The sequence below is a fragment of the Oncorhynchus gorbuscha genome, linkage group LG07 (genome assembly GCF_021184085.1).
Source record: "Oncorhynchus gorbuscha isolate QuinsamMale2020 ecotype Even-year linkage group LG07, OgorEven_v1.0, whole genome shotgun sequence".
Lineage (NCBI taxonomy): Eukaryota > Metazoa > Chordata > Actinopteri > Salmoniformes > Salmonidae > Oncorhynchus > Oncorhynchus gorbuscha.
Genome location: NC_060179.1, coordinates 52,835,832 through 52,852,567, shown reverse-complemented (window position 1 = coordinate 52,852,567; position 16,736 = coordinate 52,835,832). Strand labels below are relative to the sequence as shown.

At 42.8% G+C, this 16,736-nt stretch overlaps 1 protein-coding gene across 2 annotated transcripts in view; it reads right to left on the bottom strand.

The window, feature by feature from the left end:
* LOC124040008 (glutamate receptor ionotropic, delta-1-like) overlaps window positions 1–16,736 on the bottom strand; it is a 432,261-nt gene that overhangs the window by 190,942 nt on the left and 224,583 nt on the right. For both annotated transcript variants that reach the window (XM_046356698.1, XM_046356699.1), the window contains exon 3: window positions 8,734–9,018. In XM_046356698.1, coding sequence (XP_046212654.1) covers window positions 8,734–9,018 — 285 coding nt within the window. The remainder of the gene's footprint in view (window positions 1–8,733; window positions 9,019–16,736) is intronic.

The window sequence follows — 16,736 nt, the reverse complement described above, 5'->3', positions numbered from 1 at the left end:
AGTCTTCACAAGGTTTTAACACACTGTTGCTGGTATTTTGGCCCATTCCTCCATGCAGATCTCCTCTAGAGCAGTGATGTTTTGGGGCTGTTGCTGGGCAACACAGACTTTCAATTCCCACCAAAGATTTTCTATGGGGTTGAGATCTGGAGACTGGCTAGGCCACTCCAGGACCTTGAAATGCTTCTTACAAAGCCACTCCTTCGTTGCCCGGGCGGTGTGTTTGGGATCATTGTCATGCTGAAAGACCCAGCCACGTTTCATCTTCAATGCCCTTGCTGATGGAAGGAGGTTTTCACTCAAAATCTCACGATACATGGCCCCATTCATTCTTTCCTTTACACTGATCAGTTGTCCTGGTCCCTTTGCAGAAAAACAACCCCAAAGCATGATGTTTCCACCCCCATGCTTCACAGTAGGTATGATGTTCTTTGGATGCAACTCAGCATTATTTGTCCTCCAAACACGACAAGTTGAGTTTTTACCAAAAAGTTATATTTTGGTTTCATCTGACCATATGACATTCTACCAATCTTCTTCTGGATCATCCAAATGCTCTCTAGCAAACTTCAGACGGGCCTGGACATGTACTGGCTTAAGCAGGGGGACACGTCTGGCACAGCAGGATTTGAGTCCCTGGCGGAGTAGTGTGTTACTGATGGTAGGCTTTGTTACTTTGGTCCCAGCTCTCTGCAGGTCATTCACTAGGTCCCCCCGTGTGGTTCTGGGATTTTTGCTTGTGATCATTTTGACCCCACGGGGTGAGATCTTGCGTGGAGCCCCAGATGGAGAGAGATTATCAGTGGTCTTGTATGTCTTCCATTTCCTAATAATTGCTCCCACAGTTGATTTCTTCAAACCAAACTGCTTACCTATTGCAGATTCAGTCTTCCCAGCCTGGTGCAGGTCTACAATTTTGTTTCTGGTGTCCTTTGACAGCTCTTTGGTCTTGTCCATAGTGAAGTTTGGAGTGTGACTGTTTGAGGTTGTGGACAGGTGTCTTTTATACTGATAACAAGTTCGAACAGGTGCCATTAATACAGGTAACGAGTGGAGGACAGAGGAGCATGTTAAAGAAGAAGTTACAGGTCTGTGAGAGCCATAAATCTTGCTTGTTTGTAGGTGACCAAATACTTATTTTCCACCATAATTTGCAAATAAATTCATTAAAAATCCTACAATGTGATTTTCTGGATTTCTTTTCCTCATTTTGTCCGTCATAGTTGAAGTGTACCTATGATGAAAATTACAGGCCTCTCTCATCTTTTTAAGTGGGAGAACTTGCACAATTGGTGGCTGACTAAATATTTTTTTTGCCCCACTGTATATTGTGTACTTTGATTGGCTGGAATGGAGCGAATGGAAAGGTATCAACAACATCTCTTTTTTTCACTCTATTCCACCAATTCTACTCCATTCCAGCCACTGTTATGAGCTGTCCTCCCCTCAGCAGCCTGTACTGCTATCTACATGCTTTTCTTTGGGTTTTATGCAAAGTATATGATTGAATGTTTCTTAAAGCCTGCAGCTATTTACTTTAAATGAGACATATAATCATGTCAAAACATAATTCAAAAATGTAGTTTTTTGAGAGATAGCTAATGAAAACACACATGGACTTTTACAGTAGCTGGCTACGCTAGTCAAACTAACATTAGCTAGCTTTAAATAAATTGGCTGAAGGTGCCAACAAATGTTATAGTCATCATAAAAATGTTTATACAGGAGTATACAAAAAAATCTACTCCTCCCTCGACGGGGATCAATCAACTTCACGTTTTTGGCTTCGGATCACGACGCAGGTGGTGTAATCAGGATTCATAGGCTAGTAACGCTGCAAGCTAAGATAAACAAGAAAGCAGACGAGCTTAAGGCCACAGTAGGCGTTTATTTAGGCACTAATGCTCTGTAAATATGTATCTCTATCTAGTAAGGGTTCGGAGTACACCCTTAGCATTCTCGCCAGGCTTAGGCAATAGCTGCCGTGAAATGAGCAATCGCCGATTTCACTTGTTCGGCTGTAGCAGATAGGATCTGATAGATGGAGACTAATTAACTGGTAACACTTTGTTACTTGACTTGGGCAGATGGTAGGGTTGACTGGCTTGGGAGTGTCCTCCTTTTCCTCCACTCCGAAAGCCGAGCCATGCACTCCTGGGGGGGGGGGGGGGGGGGGGGGGGGGGGGGGGGGACTGTTTGTATAAATAAATCTGTCTGGGTTCATGTCGTTCCTGCATTCTGCAGGGTGTCTCGATAATATCATCCCTCATCTTGAATGACACAGCGAGGGGTAAGGGAGCGGTAAAAGGTAATAGGAGTTCTAGGAGTGACTCAGCTGATTTCAATCCAGACATCTCCTCTCCTCCTTCTCGCCCATAAATGAAATCACCTCCGCAGGCTGATATTTGTTTATTTATACTGAGGCTGGCATTACTATCAGGACAGTGGGCATTAAGAACTGCTACAGTAATAACCCCCCCCCCTGACTTTACAGCCTGTGATTCATAAAGGTACACCACTAAATATAATGAAATTGCTGCGGACCAAACGTCTAGACTGGGAAAATACAGGTAACTGACAAAATAAAGGAAACACCAAGTTAATAGGGCATTGGGCCACCACAAGCTGCCGGAACAGCTTCAATGCACCTTGGAATAGATTCTACAAATGTCTGGAACTCTATGGGAAAGATACATTTTCCCATGAGTCATTCCATAATGAGGTGTTTTGTAGATGGATGGTAAAAAACGCTGTCTCAGGCGCCACTCCAGAACCTCCCATAAGTGTTCAATTGAGATCTGGTGACTGAGACGGCCACGACATATGGTTCACATCATTTTCATGCTCATTAAACCATTCAGTGGCCACTCATGCCCTGTGGATGACAGGGTATAGGATAGGATGACAATGCCCCCTGTCATCCTATGGGAGCATTGTCATCCTATGGGGGCATGGCCATGTTAGCCGAAATAGTTCAATATACTATGCATCCCTCACTTACTCATATTTCCGTTATTTGGGCAGCTACCTGTACATGCATAAGCAAAATTATGAAGCCGAGAAGTAAATGAATAATTTCAGCTAGAGTGCTAATAGGGAAAGTATTAGCACATCAGGTCAGGCACATGGGGTGTTGAACTGGTGCTGAACTTCAAATGCCCTGCATTCAACTCTGATAGTGATTATGAAAATCTTATGTGCGAACCCTGAACCTGTGTATCCACTCAGCCAGTTTACCCCGACCCCTATAAATGACCTATCACCAACATAAGAATACACTGAGGGTACAAAACATTAGGAACATGTTGAGCTCCACACACCCGTTTGCCCTTCGAACCACCTCAAAAGTGTTCCAGAGGGACGGTGGCCAATGTTGGCTCCAATGCTTCCCACAGTTGTGTCAAGTCGTCTGGATGTCCTGTGGACCATTCTTGAGGAAACTGGAAACTATTTCCAGGTGGGTGTGAAAAACACAGCAACGTTGAAGTTCTTGACACTTTCAAGCCGGTGCGCCTGGCACTTACTGTAGTAGCTTTTGCACTCAGAGCAGCTTCAATTTGTCGGGGAACGGACTCGGCAAGGTGGTGAAAGCCTCTACAGGGATGCCGTCCCATATTGACCCCCAATGCTTCCCACAGTTGTCTCAAGTTGGCTGGATGTCCTTTAGGTGCTGGACCATTCTTGATACACACGGGAAACTGTTGAGTGTGAAAAACCCAGCAGTAGTGTATTTCTTGACACAAACCGATGCGCCTGGCAACTTCAGCCGCACCCCGTTCAAAGGCACTTGCATTTTTTTCTTGCCCATTCACCTTCTGAATGGCACACACACACACACAATCCATGTCTCAATTGTCTCAAGGCGTAAAAAATAATAATCCTTGTTTAACCTGTCTCCTCCCCTTCATCTAAACTGATTGAAGTGGATTTAACACGTGACATCAATAGGGCGTCATCACTTTCACCTGGATTCACCTGGTCAGTCTATGTCTTGGAAAGAGCAGGTGTCCTTAATGTGTTGTACACTCAGCGCATATATATATATTACAGCCTGTCAGCTCCAGACAGCATTGTAAACCATCAGGCGGAAATGAAGGCAGAAACCCATGTACAGCATTGTGAGGTCACAACCCCGTGAGTCAACACACATCATCCAGCCCTCATTGCTTTTCACCTCACTCTCCCTTCTTTTTTTCTCTCTGTTTTCACAAAGTCAGGAGGCTTCCGTTCAGGTGCCTCTTATTGGTGCTGATGAAAACAGGAAGTCCCAGCATGAGTATGGAACCTGGTCGAAAGCAGTGCACCATATAAGGGACAGGGTGACAATCCAGTCCCTGGTTGCAGCCGGCCTTAACCCAGTCCGCCTGTGTGTGATTGGGAGTCCATATTTGATGTGGCCCTAGCTGCTGTGTCATGCTCGGTGGAACATTCGACGGAGCCGCAGCGTGAGCCAAAGCACTGTGTGAAGGACGGAGCAGATCAATGCAAAACGGGTAAATCAATTCAATGAACTGTAGCGGGGGTGTGTTTTCGCCCTTCTCTCCACATTTCTTCATTCTATAGAGACCCGCTGTCTAAATCCTGAGTCCCAACGCCCTCCCACAGGATAATGACATAGCCCAGCCAATCGAGTGGGGCTCGATGATTAAAGCTGCAATATGTCACTTTTTGGGAGACCCGACCAAATTCACATACAAACGTGAGTTATAGATCTGTCATTCTAATGGCAAAGCAAGTCCAAGAAGCGGTAGATCTGTTCTATGTGTGCTATTTCTTGGCTTCGCATTCTTAAGTTTTGTTTTGTATCTTTTATTTTCGGTTTTGTACACCAGCTTCATACACCTGAAAATACAATATTTTGGGTTATGGAAAATATATTTCACAGTGGTTAAGATGGTACAATGATTCTCCGTGATTTCTGCATAGTGCACCTTTAATGAATGAATGTATTTTTTAATTCATTACTCACTCGGTTATTTTTTACAAGACTGACCCCGTGTTCAAAGCAGTGCTATGTAGCAAGTGGTGTGCATGGTATAACCAACAGGACTGCTTTCACAATCCGCAATGATGGCAACGAGTTTGGCTGACGCAACCCGGGTAAAGTCAGGAGGACTTGGAGTTAGGTGTTAGCCAGATACATGGAGAACGCAGAGCAGTAAACATTGTCTCGGCAGTTATTTTCTAACCATATGCCAGCCAAAAACTGTCTACTCCACACTGTTCATGGGACTGAAGTTTAAAAAAAAAAAAAATGCTATTTCTGCATTTCAAGCAGCATCACTGCACACATTTCTATAACAGGTAGAGGGATTTGCCCTTTTGTCCTTTTGTCAGCAAGCAAGAAGAGGGAATTGTCTGTGCTTTATGGAGCGAAGCAGGATTTCCATGAGGAAGTAACAGAGAAAAAGAATGAGAGAGAGAGAGAAAGTGAGAGAGTGCGACAACAAAATAAACAGAGAGAGAGAAGAGAGAGAGAGACACAGACGTAAAGTGAATTAGAAGAGAGAGAGAGAGAGAGGATGCAAGACAGACAGAATTAAAAAATTAAAGGGAGAATGAGCATGGAGGTTAAGAGAGGACAGGGGAGGCAGTGTGAAGAAGGGGAGATGGGATGGAAGCCGCAATGCAATCCAAGGACTCTCCTTAATCATCATCATTCAGCTGTCAGGCCTGGGCCAGGCTGGAGCCAGGCCTGGACACCCAAACCCAGACCCCATCTGCTCCTAATAAACTTAAACAAAGGCCTTAATTTGAATAAATGTGCCTTTTTTTCCTCCCCTCACTTTTTAATGCCTTTGCTCATCAAAGGGAGGGATATTGCTGAGGTTGGTTTTGGGGGGATGGAGTTGTGGGGGAGGAAAAAGCTGGCTTGTATATGCCTGTTTATAATCCAACTCATTTGGTGAGTTAGATGGTTCGGTGACAATCATTTTTTGTGCTCTGTTATGACCTTCGATTGTACAGTGTAGTTTTGCGCGACCCTCTTTTGTAACGTCCACATGCATGTTTGTTTACCTTCAGAACAGGAAGACATTATGCATCCTCGACGGCCTCTAAAACTCTTTGAAACACGAGAAGAATACCATAATAGAACATAATAGAACTGTATACAGGTTTGAGGTCAGACGGTGTCAGAGGAAGCCCCAATTTTTCGTTCGAAAGGCTCCAGCCACCCAAGACTTAGGCTGTTCTCTCTGCTACCGCACAGCAAGTGGTACCAGGGCACCAAGTTCTGAAAACAACAGGACCCTGAACAGCTTCAATCCCCAAGCCATAAGACTGCTGAACAAGACTGCTAAATAGCTCATCAAATATCTACACGGACTACCTGCATTGACCCTTTTTTTTAGCACTGACTCTATTCACACACACTGGACTCTACCCACACAGTCACGTACTTACACGGACACTCCAACACACACACACACCCACGCGCTACATATGTTCACACACGCGTAACATGTGCACACATGCATGCTGGCGCCACACAGACTTTCACACTCACCACATATGCTGCTGCTGCTACTGTCTATTATCCATCCTGTTGCCTAGTCACTTTACCCCTACCTAAAGGGAGCTCCAATAGTATTGGGACACGACACCTTTTTAATTATACAATGACTATGAGGTTAACGTGCAGACTGTCAGCTTTAATTTGAGACATGCTAACCTCTCACGATTACAATAACAGGGGAGGTTAGCATTTTTGGGGGGGGTAATGATTTGCATGCCTCTGTAAGATTCATTCAGGATTATCCGTAATCATGGTAGCGTCCACGTTAATGTAGGAGTGTTGAGAAACATATTTCATTCTTATTCACAATCAAAGTGACTCAAAATGACTACATTATTTACCATTCATTTCTATTGGGCACAAAATAATCTGAATCAGAATGAAAACAAACTGAAACGCATCCAACAAGTTTGTAGTTACAAGCTTGATGTGTTAGTTATCTGCTGGGAATATGGGACCAAATACTAAACTTTTGGCTACTTTAATACACATAAGTGAATTTGTCCAAATACTTTTGGCTCCCTTAAAATAGTTTTGGTACCCCAAAAGTCGTACACCTGCACATTGACTCGGTATTGGTACTCCCTGTATATAGCCATGTTATTTTAACTCATTATTGTTATTCGTTAATTCACTGTGTATTTATTTCTTGTCACTATTTAAACTTTTGATGAAATGTTTTATCTTTAGCTCTGCATCGTTGGAAAAGGAACCATAAGCGTTTCACTGACAAATACAATTTGATTTGATTTGATTCACTGGCCAAAACTACGTGGGGATGATGCAACAATCGGTGTACAGAACTCCACAGGAATTGAAGTAATATGAAGATGCTGTGGGGGAAATATTGAAGGATTCACATTAAACCAATCCTCTACAGACTAACACTTTATATTCACTCGCTATCTTAATTGCCGTAGAAGTAAATTGACATCACTTGCTTTCTTAAAAGTCCAATTATAGGACGCAACACAAGCTAATACGGTGAAACAAACAGGTTTATGAAAGCAATTAAAACCATTCATATTAAAATGCCACATTTGCTAAGAGAAAAAAATGAAGAAGCGCAAAACATGAAGATATAACAGCCGTTTCTAATCTCTTCCTCATGTGGATAGAGTGCCGTATCAGCTTGCTCGTGGTTTTGATCAACAACAGAATAGCAGCCGGAAACATTAATATCTTACCCCTAAGATGGCCTATGCCACCCACACATGCACTGCAATCTGCTACACTGTTCTGAGAATCCAAATCCCATGGTGAAGAACTGAAAGTCCCTCATAGGCTGTGTTTAGACAGGCAGCCCAATTCTGATGTATTTTTTCACTATTTGGTCTTTTGACCAATCAGATCAGCTCTGGGAAAGATCTGACGTGATTGGTCAAAAGACCAGTTAGTAGAAATAAATATCAGAATTGGGCTGCATGTGTGAACATGCCGGTAAGCAGTCATCCGACAATAATGAAATAACCTGGGTAATACTGATAAAGACCCTGGTTCAAGGGCATCACTGAAGCAAACCAAACATAGACAGGTTGAACTTCCAAACTTTTCTGTTGCCTCTCTCTACATTCAAAAATGTAGACACATCGACCTATAACGGAACAATATCAAATAGGAAATAGTATTCTAATCTAAAAGCATTGAGCTGCAAAGAACATGCTGTAAAATCATGGATCCAATCATGGAGCTGCTGTACAGTACATTCCATCATACATTTACATTTGTAATTTAGCAGACGCTCTTATCCAGAGCGACTTACAGCTAGTGCATTCATCTGAAGACAGCTAGGTGGGACAACACATATCACAGTCATAGTAAGTACATGTTCCTGAATAAAGTAGCAATCAGCAAAGTCAGAGCTAGTAAGGGGGGGGGGTAAAGTGTGAGTGTGAGTTCTCAAGTGGGTTTGCGCTACTATTTCACTCATTTGATCCTGATTAACACCATTCAATAAGTCTCAGGAACAGGTGGTTCGTTGATGAGTAAGACAGCCTCTCTCCCTCTTCTCACAGCAAGATTCCCATTTGACCGTGAGTAAGCTCCATTTACTCCATCTGATCGCTCAACCCTGAGGGGCTCCATTGATTGGAGCACCTGTGTCGCCGGAACCACCCCACCCTTCACCCCCCATACCCCTCGTCATCAACCTCCTTCCAACATGCTCCAGAATCCTTTTTTAAGCTCCGGCTCTGAGGCGAGTACTCCACACTTACCATATTCGTTGTCATAAAAGACAATGAACTTCTGCCAGCGCAGCTCGCCGACCAGCGTGAGCATGACTTCGTTGAGGCGGACGGGTGGGCGCGCCGCCAAGGTGTAGCGCTGGCCATCAGGACTGGGGTTGAGCTGGCAGGCGGTGCGTGGCGAGCCCTCGCCGCTCCGCTGGACGTACAGGTGCGGGATGTGCATGGCGTCCGTCAGGGATTGGAGGGCGCTGGCCGATGCACAGCCCGTTGACGTGACCAGGGCCAGGATGCCCTGGGTCATCAGCTCACAGGCTGGGGGAGGTAGAGAAAGAGAGGTAGAGAGAGAGAGAGAGAGAGAGAGAGAGAGAGAGAGAGAGAGAGAGAGAGAGAGAGAGAGAGAGAGAGAGAGAGAGAGAGAGAGAGAGAGAGAGAGAGAGAGAGAGAGAGAGAGAGAGATTAAGAGGATTAAGTGCGGTGAAATAAGCAGCCCATCAATCTCACTATAAAACACATACTGTACATTGTCATAAGAAGAAAATATAATATTATGAAAATCAAATTTTAGCCTTCTGTGAGTACTAATGCTCACATTACAGCGTTGAATGCATTGCCTTAAGTCAATGTGAGGAAATTCTTAAGAATAATGATTAAGAAGAAACGTTATTGCAAAGAGAGTCACTGAGTCAATTGCTTCATGACTTCCCTTTGCAATCGCTCAGTTTGGATACACAACCACTGCATGCAACTGTGACTCTAGGTTTTGGCAGTTCCACAGTGGGCAGCTGACACAGATTACGCACTGCGTTACAGTAACTATGAAGGGATCTGAGTCTCAATCCCCTATAAGATCATCTTTCTCTCTCCTCATGATTAGTATGACATTTTTCCGAATCTTCTCGAAGACCCTCGCAGGACTTGGCAACCTTGAGCACTGACTGCTCTTCATTTTAGAGGTCCTACAGAGCTAGGGCAAATTATTCCCGGTTGAGGGATTGAAAAAACGAGACACACAGGACACACAGTGATCTTAAGCCCATTCGTTCACTGCACCACGAGTCCGCGACAAAGGAGAAAAGACAGTCTCACACTAACACTCGCCCACTGCAGAGGGCTTATGTTACGTTTATCCGCAGCAGCTTAAGTAAGACCTCCAGAGACTAGGGCTGTGTTCCAAATGGCACCCTATTCCCTGCATAGTGCACCACTTTTGAACAGAGCCCTATTGGTGCTGGTCAAAAGTAGTGTACTTTACAGGGTACGGGGGTGCCATTGGGGATGGAACCCTTGGCTTGGACTGGGTGAATCCACAGAGTATAAGAGCATCGCTTTGGCTTTAAAACAAATACTGCTAATGAGGACGTAATCAAAGAAAGCACAGCACTATTCACAGCCCTAAAGCATGATGGGATTGATCTGCTTCACTCCCCATGTCTTTCAAAGAAAATCCCCCTGTTCCTTTCCCCTGCACCCCTGGTGACAACACATCCCAGGGCAAACACCCGGGAGCCCAGACCAGGCCCCTTACCTCCACATCAGCCAACATAATGGATCTGCCAACTGGATTTCCTTGATTGTTTTTAAGCTACTCAAACGGTGTCAAATGAAAATTAAATTAAAAGTGCCTCTAAAACCGTCTGGGATCGATACAAGGTTGGGGAGAATAGCGATCGAAATTGTTTTTAATAAAAAAGAGAGAATGGGGCCAAGATGGGGTGAGGAGGAGGATTCATTGAATGACTTGCTGACACAAGACAAAAGGGATTGCTCATTGTCTGGCTGGCTATTACTCAAGGCCAATTGAGTGTTAAATCGTGTTACACTGAATTAAAAGCTCTGGTTTGTTGGTGGGTCTCCATCAATAGGACCTTTGCTCACTGTCTATATGCCCCCTGATCCCCCTACAGATAGGTATCCTCCAGTGGGTAGCTAGCTAGCTAAAATTGTCCCTTTCCTAAATTAGCCATGGTTTAACTTAATTCTCCTTACTGGCCAATGATTATAATGGCAATTCTGATCCAACCATAAATTCATACATTGTGCCCCTGGCCTGAGAGGATGGAAGTTCAGTATATAACTAGATGTAGAAGGCTAATGTTAACTAGCTAATGTTGCCCATGAAAGGAAGTTAGGCTAGCGAGCAAGCATTTTAGCCAGGTTGCCTAGGACAACAAAATGTAAAAGCGTGTACTGTATGACAGACTCATAGACAGTGAAAGAGAGGATGGCATTGGCATTTCTCTACAAGTAAGGTGAGTCAACATGTTATTTCTAATTGCACGTGCCAACATACACACACACACACACACACACACACACACACACACACACACACACACACACACACACACACACACACACACACACACACACACACACACACACACACACACACACACACACACACACACACACACACACACACACACACACACACACACACACACACACAGTCTTGTGCAGCTATCCTTGAGGGGACACACAATTCAGTCCCATTCAAAATCACATTTTCCCTAACCTGTAATCTTACCCTTAGCCTAACCTTAACCTTAAACCTAACCCTAGCTCCTAACCCTAACCCTTAATGTAATTCTAACCTCTAATCCCCCTAGGAATAGCATTTGACCTTGCGAGGACTGACAAAATGTTTCCAGTTTGCTTACTATTCAGGAATAGTTAAACACGTCCACACACACACAAGTATTGAGACATTTTTTGTTGTTTTGGCTCTGTATTCCAGCACTTAGGATTTGATATCGGGTGAACCTTTAGAAATCACAGCACTTAAGTACATAGTCCCCACATTTTACGGCACCAAAGAATATGGCCAAATTCACTTATTTCTATTAAACTAGTCTGAAGTTTAGCATTTGGTCCCATATTCCAAGCACACAATGACTACATCAAGCTTGTGACTCGACAAACTTGTTGGATGCATTTGCTGTTTGTTTGGATTGTGTTTCTGATTATTTTGTGCCCAATATAAATTCATATTAAATAATGTATTATGTCATTTTGGAGTCCATTTCATTGTAAAAAACAACAACTGTTGAATATGTTTCTAAATACGTAATGTGGATGCTACCATGAGTCGTGAATGAATTGTGAATAATGATGAGTGAGAAAGTTACAGACGCACAAATACACTATAGATACAAAAGTATGTGGACACCTCTTCAAATTAGGGGGTTCTGCTATTTCAGCCACACCCGTTACTGACAGGTGTATAAACTCAAGCACACAGCCATGCAATCTCCATAGACAAACATTGGCAGTAGAATGGCCTTACTGAAGAGCTTAGTGACTTTGAGCGTGGCACCATCATAGGATACCACCTTTCCAACAAGTTAGTTTGTCAAATTTCTGCCCTGCTCGGGCTTCCCCGGTTAACTCTAAGTGCTGTTGTTGTGAAGTGGAAACGTCTAGGAGCAACAACAGCTCAACCGCGAAGTGGTAAGCCACACATGCTCATAGCACGGGGCTGAAGAGCGTAATGCATAAAAATAATCTGTTCTCGGTTGCAACACTCACAACCAACTTCCATTCTGCCTCTGGAAGCAACGTCAGTACAATAACTGTTCGTCGGGAGCATTATGAAATGGGTTTCCATGGCTGAGAAGCTGCACACAAGCCTAAGATCACCATGCGAGAGAGGTGAAAAGCTTGCCACCAATGGACACTGGAGCAGTGGAAACATGTTCTCTGGAGTGATGAATCATGCTTCACCATCTGGCAGTCCGACAAACAAATCCGGGTTTGGCAGATGCCAGGAGAACGCTACCTACCAGAATGGATAGTGCCAACTGTAAAGTTGGGTGGAGGAGAAGTAATGGTCTGGGGCTGTGGCCATTAGTTCCTGGGAAGGGAAATCTTAACGCTACAGAATGCAATGACATTCTAGAGGATTCTGTTATTCCAATTTTGTGGCAACAGTTTGGGGAAGGCCCTTTCCTATTTCAGCATAACATAACAATGCCGATGTGCAAGAGAGGTCCATACAGAAATAGTTTGTCGAGATCAGTGTGGAAGAACTTGACTGGCCTATACAGAGCCCTGACGTCAACTTCCTCGAACACCTTTGAATTGGAACGCCGACCGGTAGCCAGGCCTAATCGGCCAACATCAGTGCCTGACCTCACTAAAGCTCTTGTGGCTGAATGGAAGTCCCCGCAGACACGTTCCAACATCTAGTGGAACGCCTTCCCAGAAGAGTGGAGGCTGTTATTGCAGCAAAGGCGGGACCAACTCCATATTAATGCCCCCGATTTTGGAATGAGATGTTCGACAAGCAGGTGTCCACATACATTTGGTCATGTCGTGTATTATACCTCCAAGACATGCTAACCTCTCACCATTACAATAACAGGAGAGGTTATAATTTTTGTGGGGGGTGGGGGATATGATATTTATGCCTCTATAACTTTCTCCCTCATCATTATTCACGATTCATTCAGGATTATCCGTAATCATGGTAGCCTTGTAGAATTGTTTAGAAACATACTCTATTCTTATTTCCAATAAAAGTGACTCCAAAATGACACAATACATTATTTATCATGAATCTCTACTGGGCACTGAAACACAACCATAACAAACAGCAAATGCATCGAAACAAATTTGTAGAGTCACTAGCGTGATGTAGTAATTGGATGTTATGAATGTGAGACCAAATACTTAACTTTTTACTACTTCAACACACATATAAGTGAATTTCTTCCAATACTTTTGGTCCCCTATGTACAAAAAAAGGCTGCGACTTCGAAATGATTTACCTGATATGGAGGAAAATACCCTCAAATTAAAGCTGACAGTTTGCACTTTAGTCTCATAGTCATTGGTTTATTTCAAATCCAAAGAGCTGGAGTGCAGAGCTAAAATAACAACACAATGGTCACTGTCCCAATACTTTTGGAGCTCACCGTGGTTCAGTAAACACCTCACCTCATGCTCTTGAGGCCCGGGAACAAATTAGTGATTGAGGCTCCAGCACAGCGTCCCATTAGTGAGTAATCCATTTTCTTGAGTCTAGACACAGCCCTCGTGTCCTATTGGAGTGTTATAATTGCTAATGAGTTTTTCTCCAAAAAGAGCTAACGTGTGCATCACAACTAATTATCTTTATCAAATACCAATCTGTCATACCACCACCAGTCCCTGTGTGGGCTACGTCCTTCCTCAAACCAAAGGGAACTACAACATGGCTGTTTCTAAGCATTGATTGGCTGAGTCGTACAACGTCTCTATCAAGGTACCAAGTACCTTTGATGGAAATGGATTGGAATGGTCGGCGGCCAAAAAATAGTACTCCGCAAAGAAATGTTACGGAGAACGGAGAGAATGGGAGCAGACTTCAGAGGGAAGAGAATCGTCTCGAGGGCTGAGGGCACATATCCCAATGTCATTTTCCATTTTCATCCTCCATGCTCAGGGAAAAGAAATCAGGCCAGGTAAATCAACATGATTCACAAGACCAGTTCATGTGAAAACCGGGAAGATCTCATTGGATTCACTGAAGAGGGGAACACCAGACTGCTGTAGATTGAACACATGCTTCACTGGATTATGGTAAGTGGGTTTCATCTGCTCTAAATCAATTGGGTCCCAAAACAGAGTAGAGGGGGAAACGACGTCCCTAAGAAAATGCAACCTGAAATCTCAGGTGTCGGCAATCTTCCCAATAGCTTTTTCAAGAAATAGGATGACCCTGTATTCCAACAATTTAAAGGCTGTACACTGCTCCATGTTCATCAAATGCCCTCACTCCAACTTCAGTGGGCCCCTGTGCCATTACTGTAGGTAGACAATCAGCTTGATCTCATTTCAGTGCTAGTTCACTTTAGATGCGGCACCAATGGGTTTGAAGTTGTAATCTCCAGTGGTTCCCGCGAGCTTACACCGCGGGACTTTGAGGTACTCAGCCTCATGGCTTCATTGCTCCAGACAACCATAAGGGTGAGTTAGAACACTCATTATGAATTTGGGTCCCGAAGGTTTTTATTTGACCAATCATATCAAGTGGTTTCCAATGACGAATTTGACACGAGCCACCCGTGACTTTCTTCAGCAAAGATGGCCGACAAAACATTACGGTGGAAGCAAATGGAAGTAATTATAATGTCATAACGAGTCAGAGACTGGAATAGAAACACCATACAATTAATCAAATTAATTAAGCAAGTACCAGTCAAAAGTTTGAACACACGCATTCATTCCAGGATTTTTCTTTATTTTTACTATTTTCTACATTGTAGAATAATAGTGAAGACATCACAACTATGAAATAACACATATGGAATCAGTTAAGAAAAAATTCTCATTTACAAGGACAACTTACTCCTTCCGCCCTGTCAGGAAATTGAACCCTGGTCTCCTGGGGTTCACTTTCCCATGTTTACGACAGTATATATTGTAGGCTATGTTTACTTGTCAGACTGCACAGTAGCCTCATAAACAAATGCAGGTGGCTTATATCTTCAAAATGCTTCAAATGCTTTATTATCCAAATATAAAAGCATATACTCTGCAGTACTGTATTTCTTCATCTTTATGCTTTCGATAATAAAATAATTATAAAAATACTCTTTCAAAAATGCAGTATTTTGATTTAGTTATGGATCCATAATGAATTACTATGGGAATAAATATCACTGAATTACAGAAATGTTGGAACTTAAATTGTCTAATGAAGGCAAACAAATTGTTACTTACTGGAAAATACTTTTTCAAACACACATGGTGACATTGGAAAGCGTCATTATGGCTATTAGCCTGGCTATATTTTGGCCTTTATAAATATTATTTTGGCCTTTATTCATTTTACAATCACTCACATTTTTTTTTATAATCTCCAAAATATCGTTATATATAGCCTTCCCATCTATTTCAGCACTGCTTCGTGCTGCTCTGAGACAAGCATGGATACATGAAAATGTTCATGATACTCTAAAGATATATGTGGTGAGCAAGTGATGTCTGCTAAATAATCAAGTTAGGTTTTTCCAGAAATAAACCATTCTAAATAACGAACTGACTTAATTTACAAATTAGTGAGAATGTCTCACCCCATGATCAAGAAATGCTTTTTTCTCGCTCAATCTCAAAAATATTGTTACTTTTGAAACAAAGTGATTATTATTGTTGTTATTATTATTATTATTAATTCATTTAGAATTATATAAAAGTCCCTTAGATATTCTCAGATATTCTCACAGATCCTAATGGAAAATGCCCCTAAGATATTCATTTCGAATCCTCCAATCCTCTAAATGTAATTATTGGCGGAGAGTCACGTCATTGAAAAAAACATGTTTAGATTTACTGCAGGCCTACCATAGGCGAAATTAGTATTGGTTACACTACAATTAGGGTGTGGAAATGCGCTGTAGCCTACTCCCGACCATCACGTTGTACAGCGCAATATTTTCAATTCCATCCTAATGGAAACCCTGACGGTTTTGCTTTTTGTTTTTCTAGGAGTAGAAACACCATAATATTAATCTAATTGATTAAGCAAAATTTCTTAAAATCAATCCCATGTACTATGTTATTACAAAAAAAGGTTTTAAATTCTCTAGTAATGCCAATATGGAAGACTATCAAATGCTTCTCAAAGATGCCCTCTGGTGGTCAAACTAGCACTAACCTGTATTAACGTAAAAAAAAATGGCTGGCAATTAGATAACGTGCCATAGAATGCTACAGCAGCCAGCACGGTGTGCTGCAGTATGGTGTAACTTTTAAAGGAGGAACCACTGTACAGCTTAAATGTGTCTGTTTCTGTCTGTCTGTCTGTCTGTCTGTCTGTCTGTCTGTCTGTCTGTCTGTCTGTCTGTCTGTCTGTCTGTCTGTCTGTCTGTCTGTCTGTCTGTCTGTCTGTCTGTGTCCTCCTCCGATTCACTCTCCAATCTTCCTTTGGTTCATTAGCGTGAGAAAGGGAAATGTCACAGGCGGATTGTGTGCGGCATGAGACTCAGCTTTGAAGCGTATTCCACAGACGACACAGGATGGGAACGTCATTGGTAAGAAGTAATGAT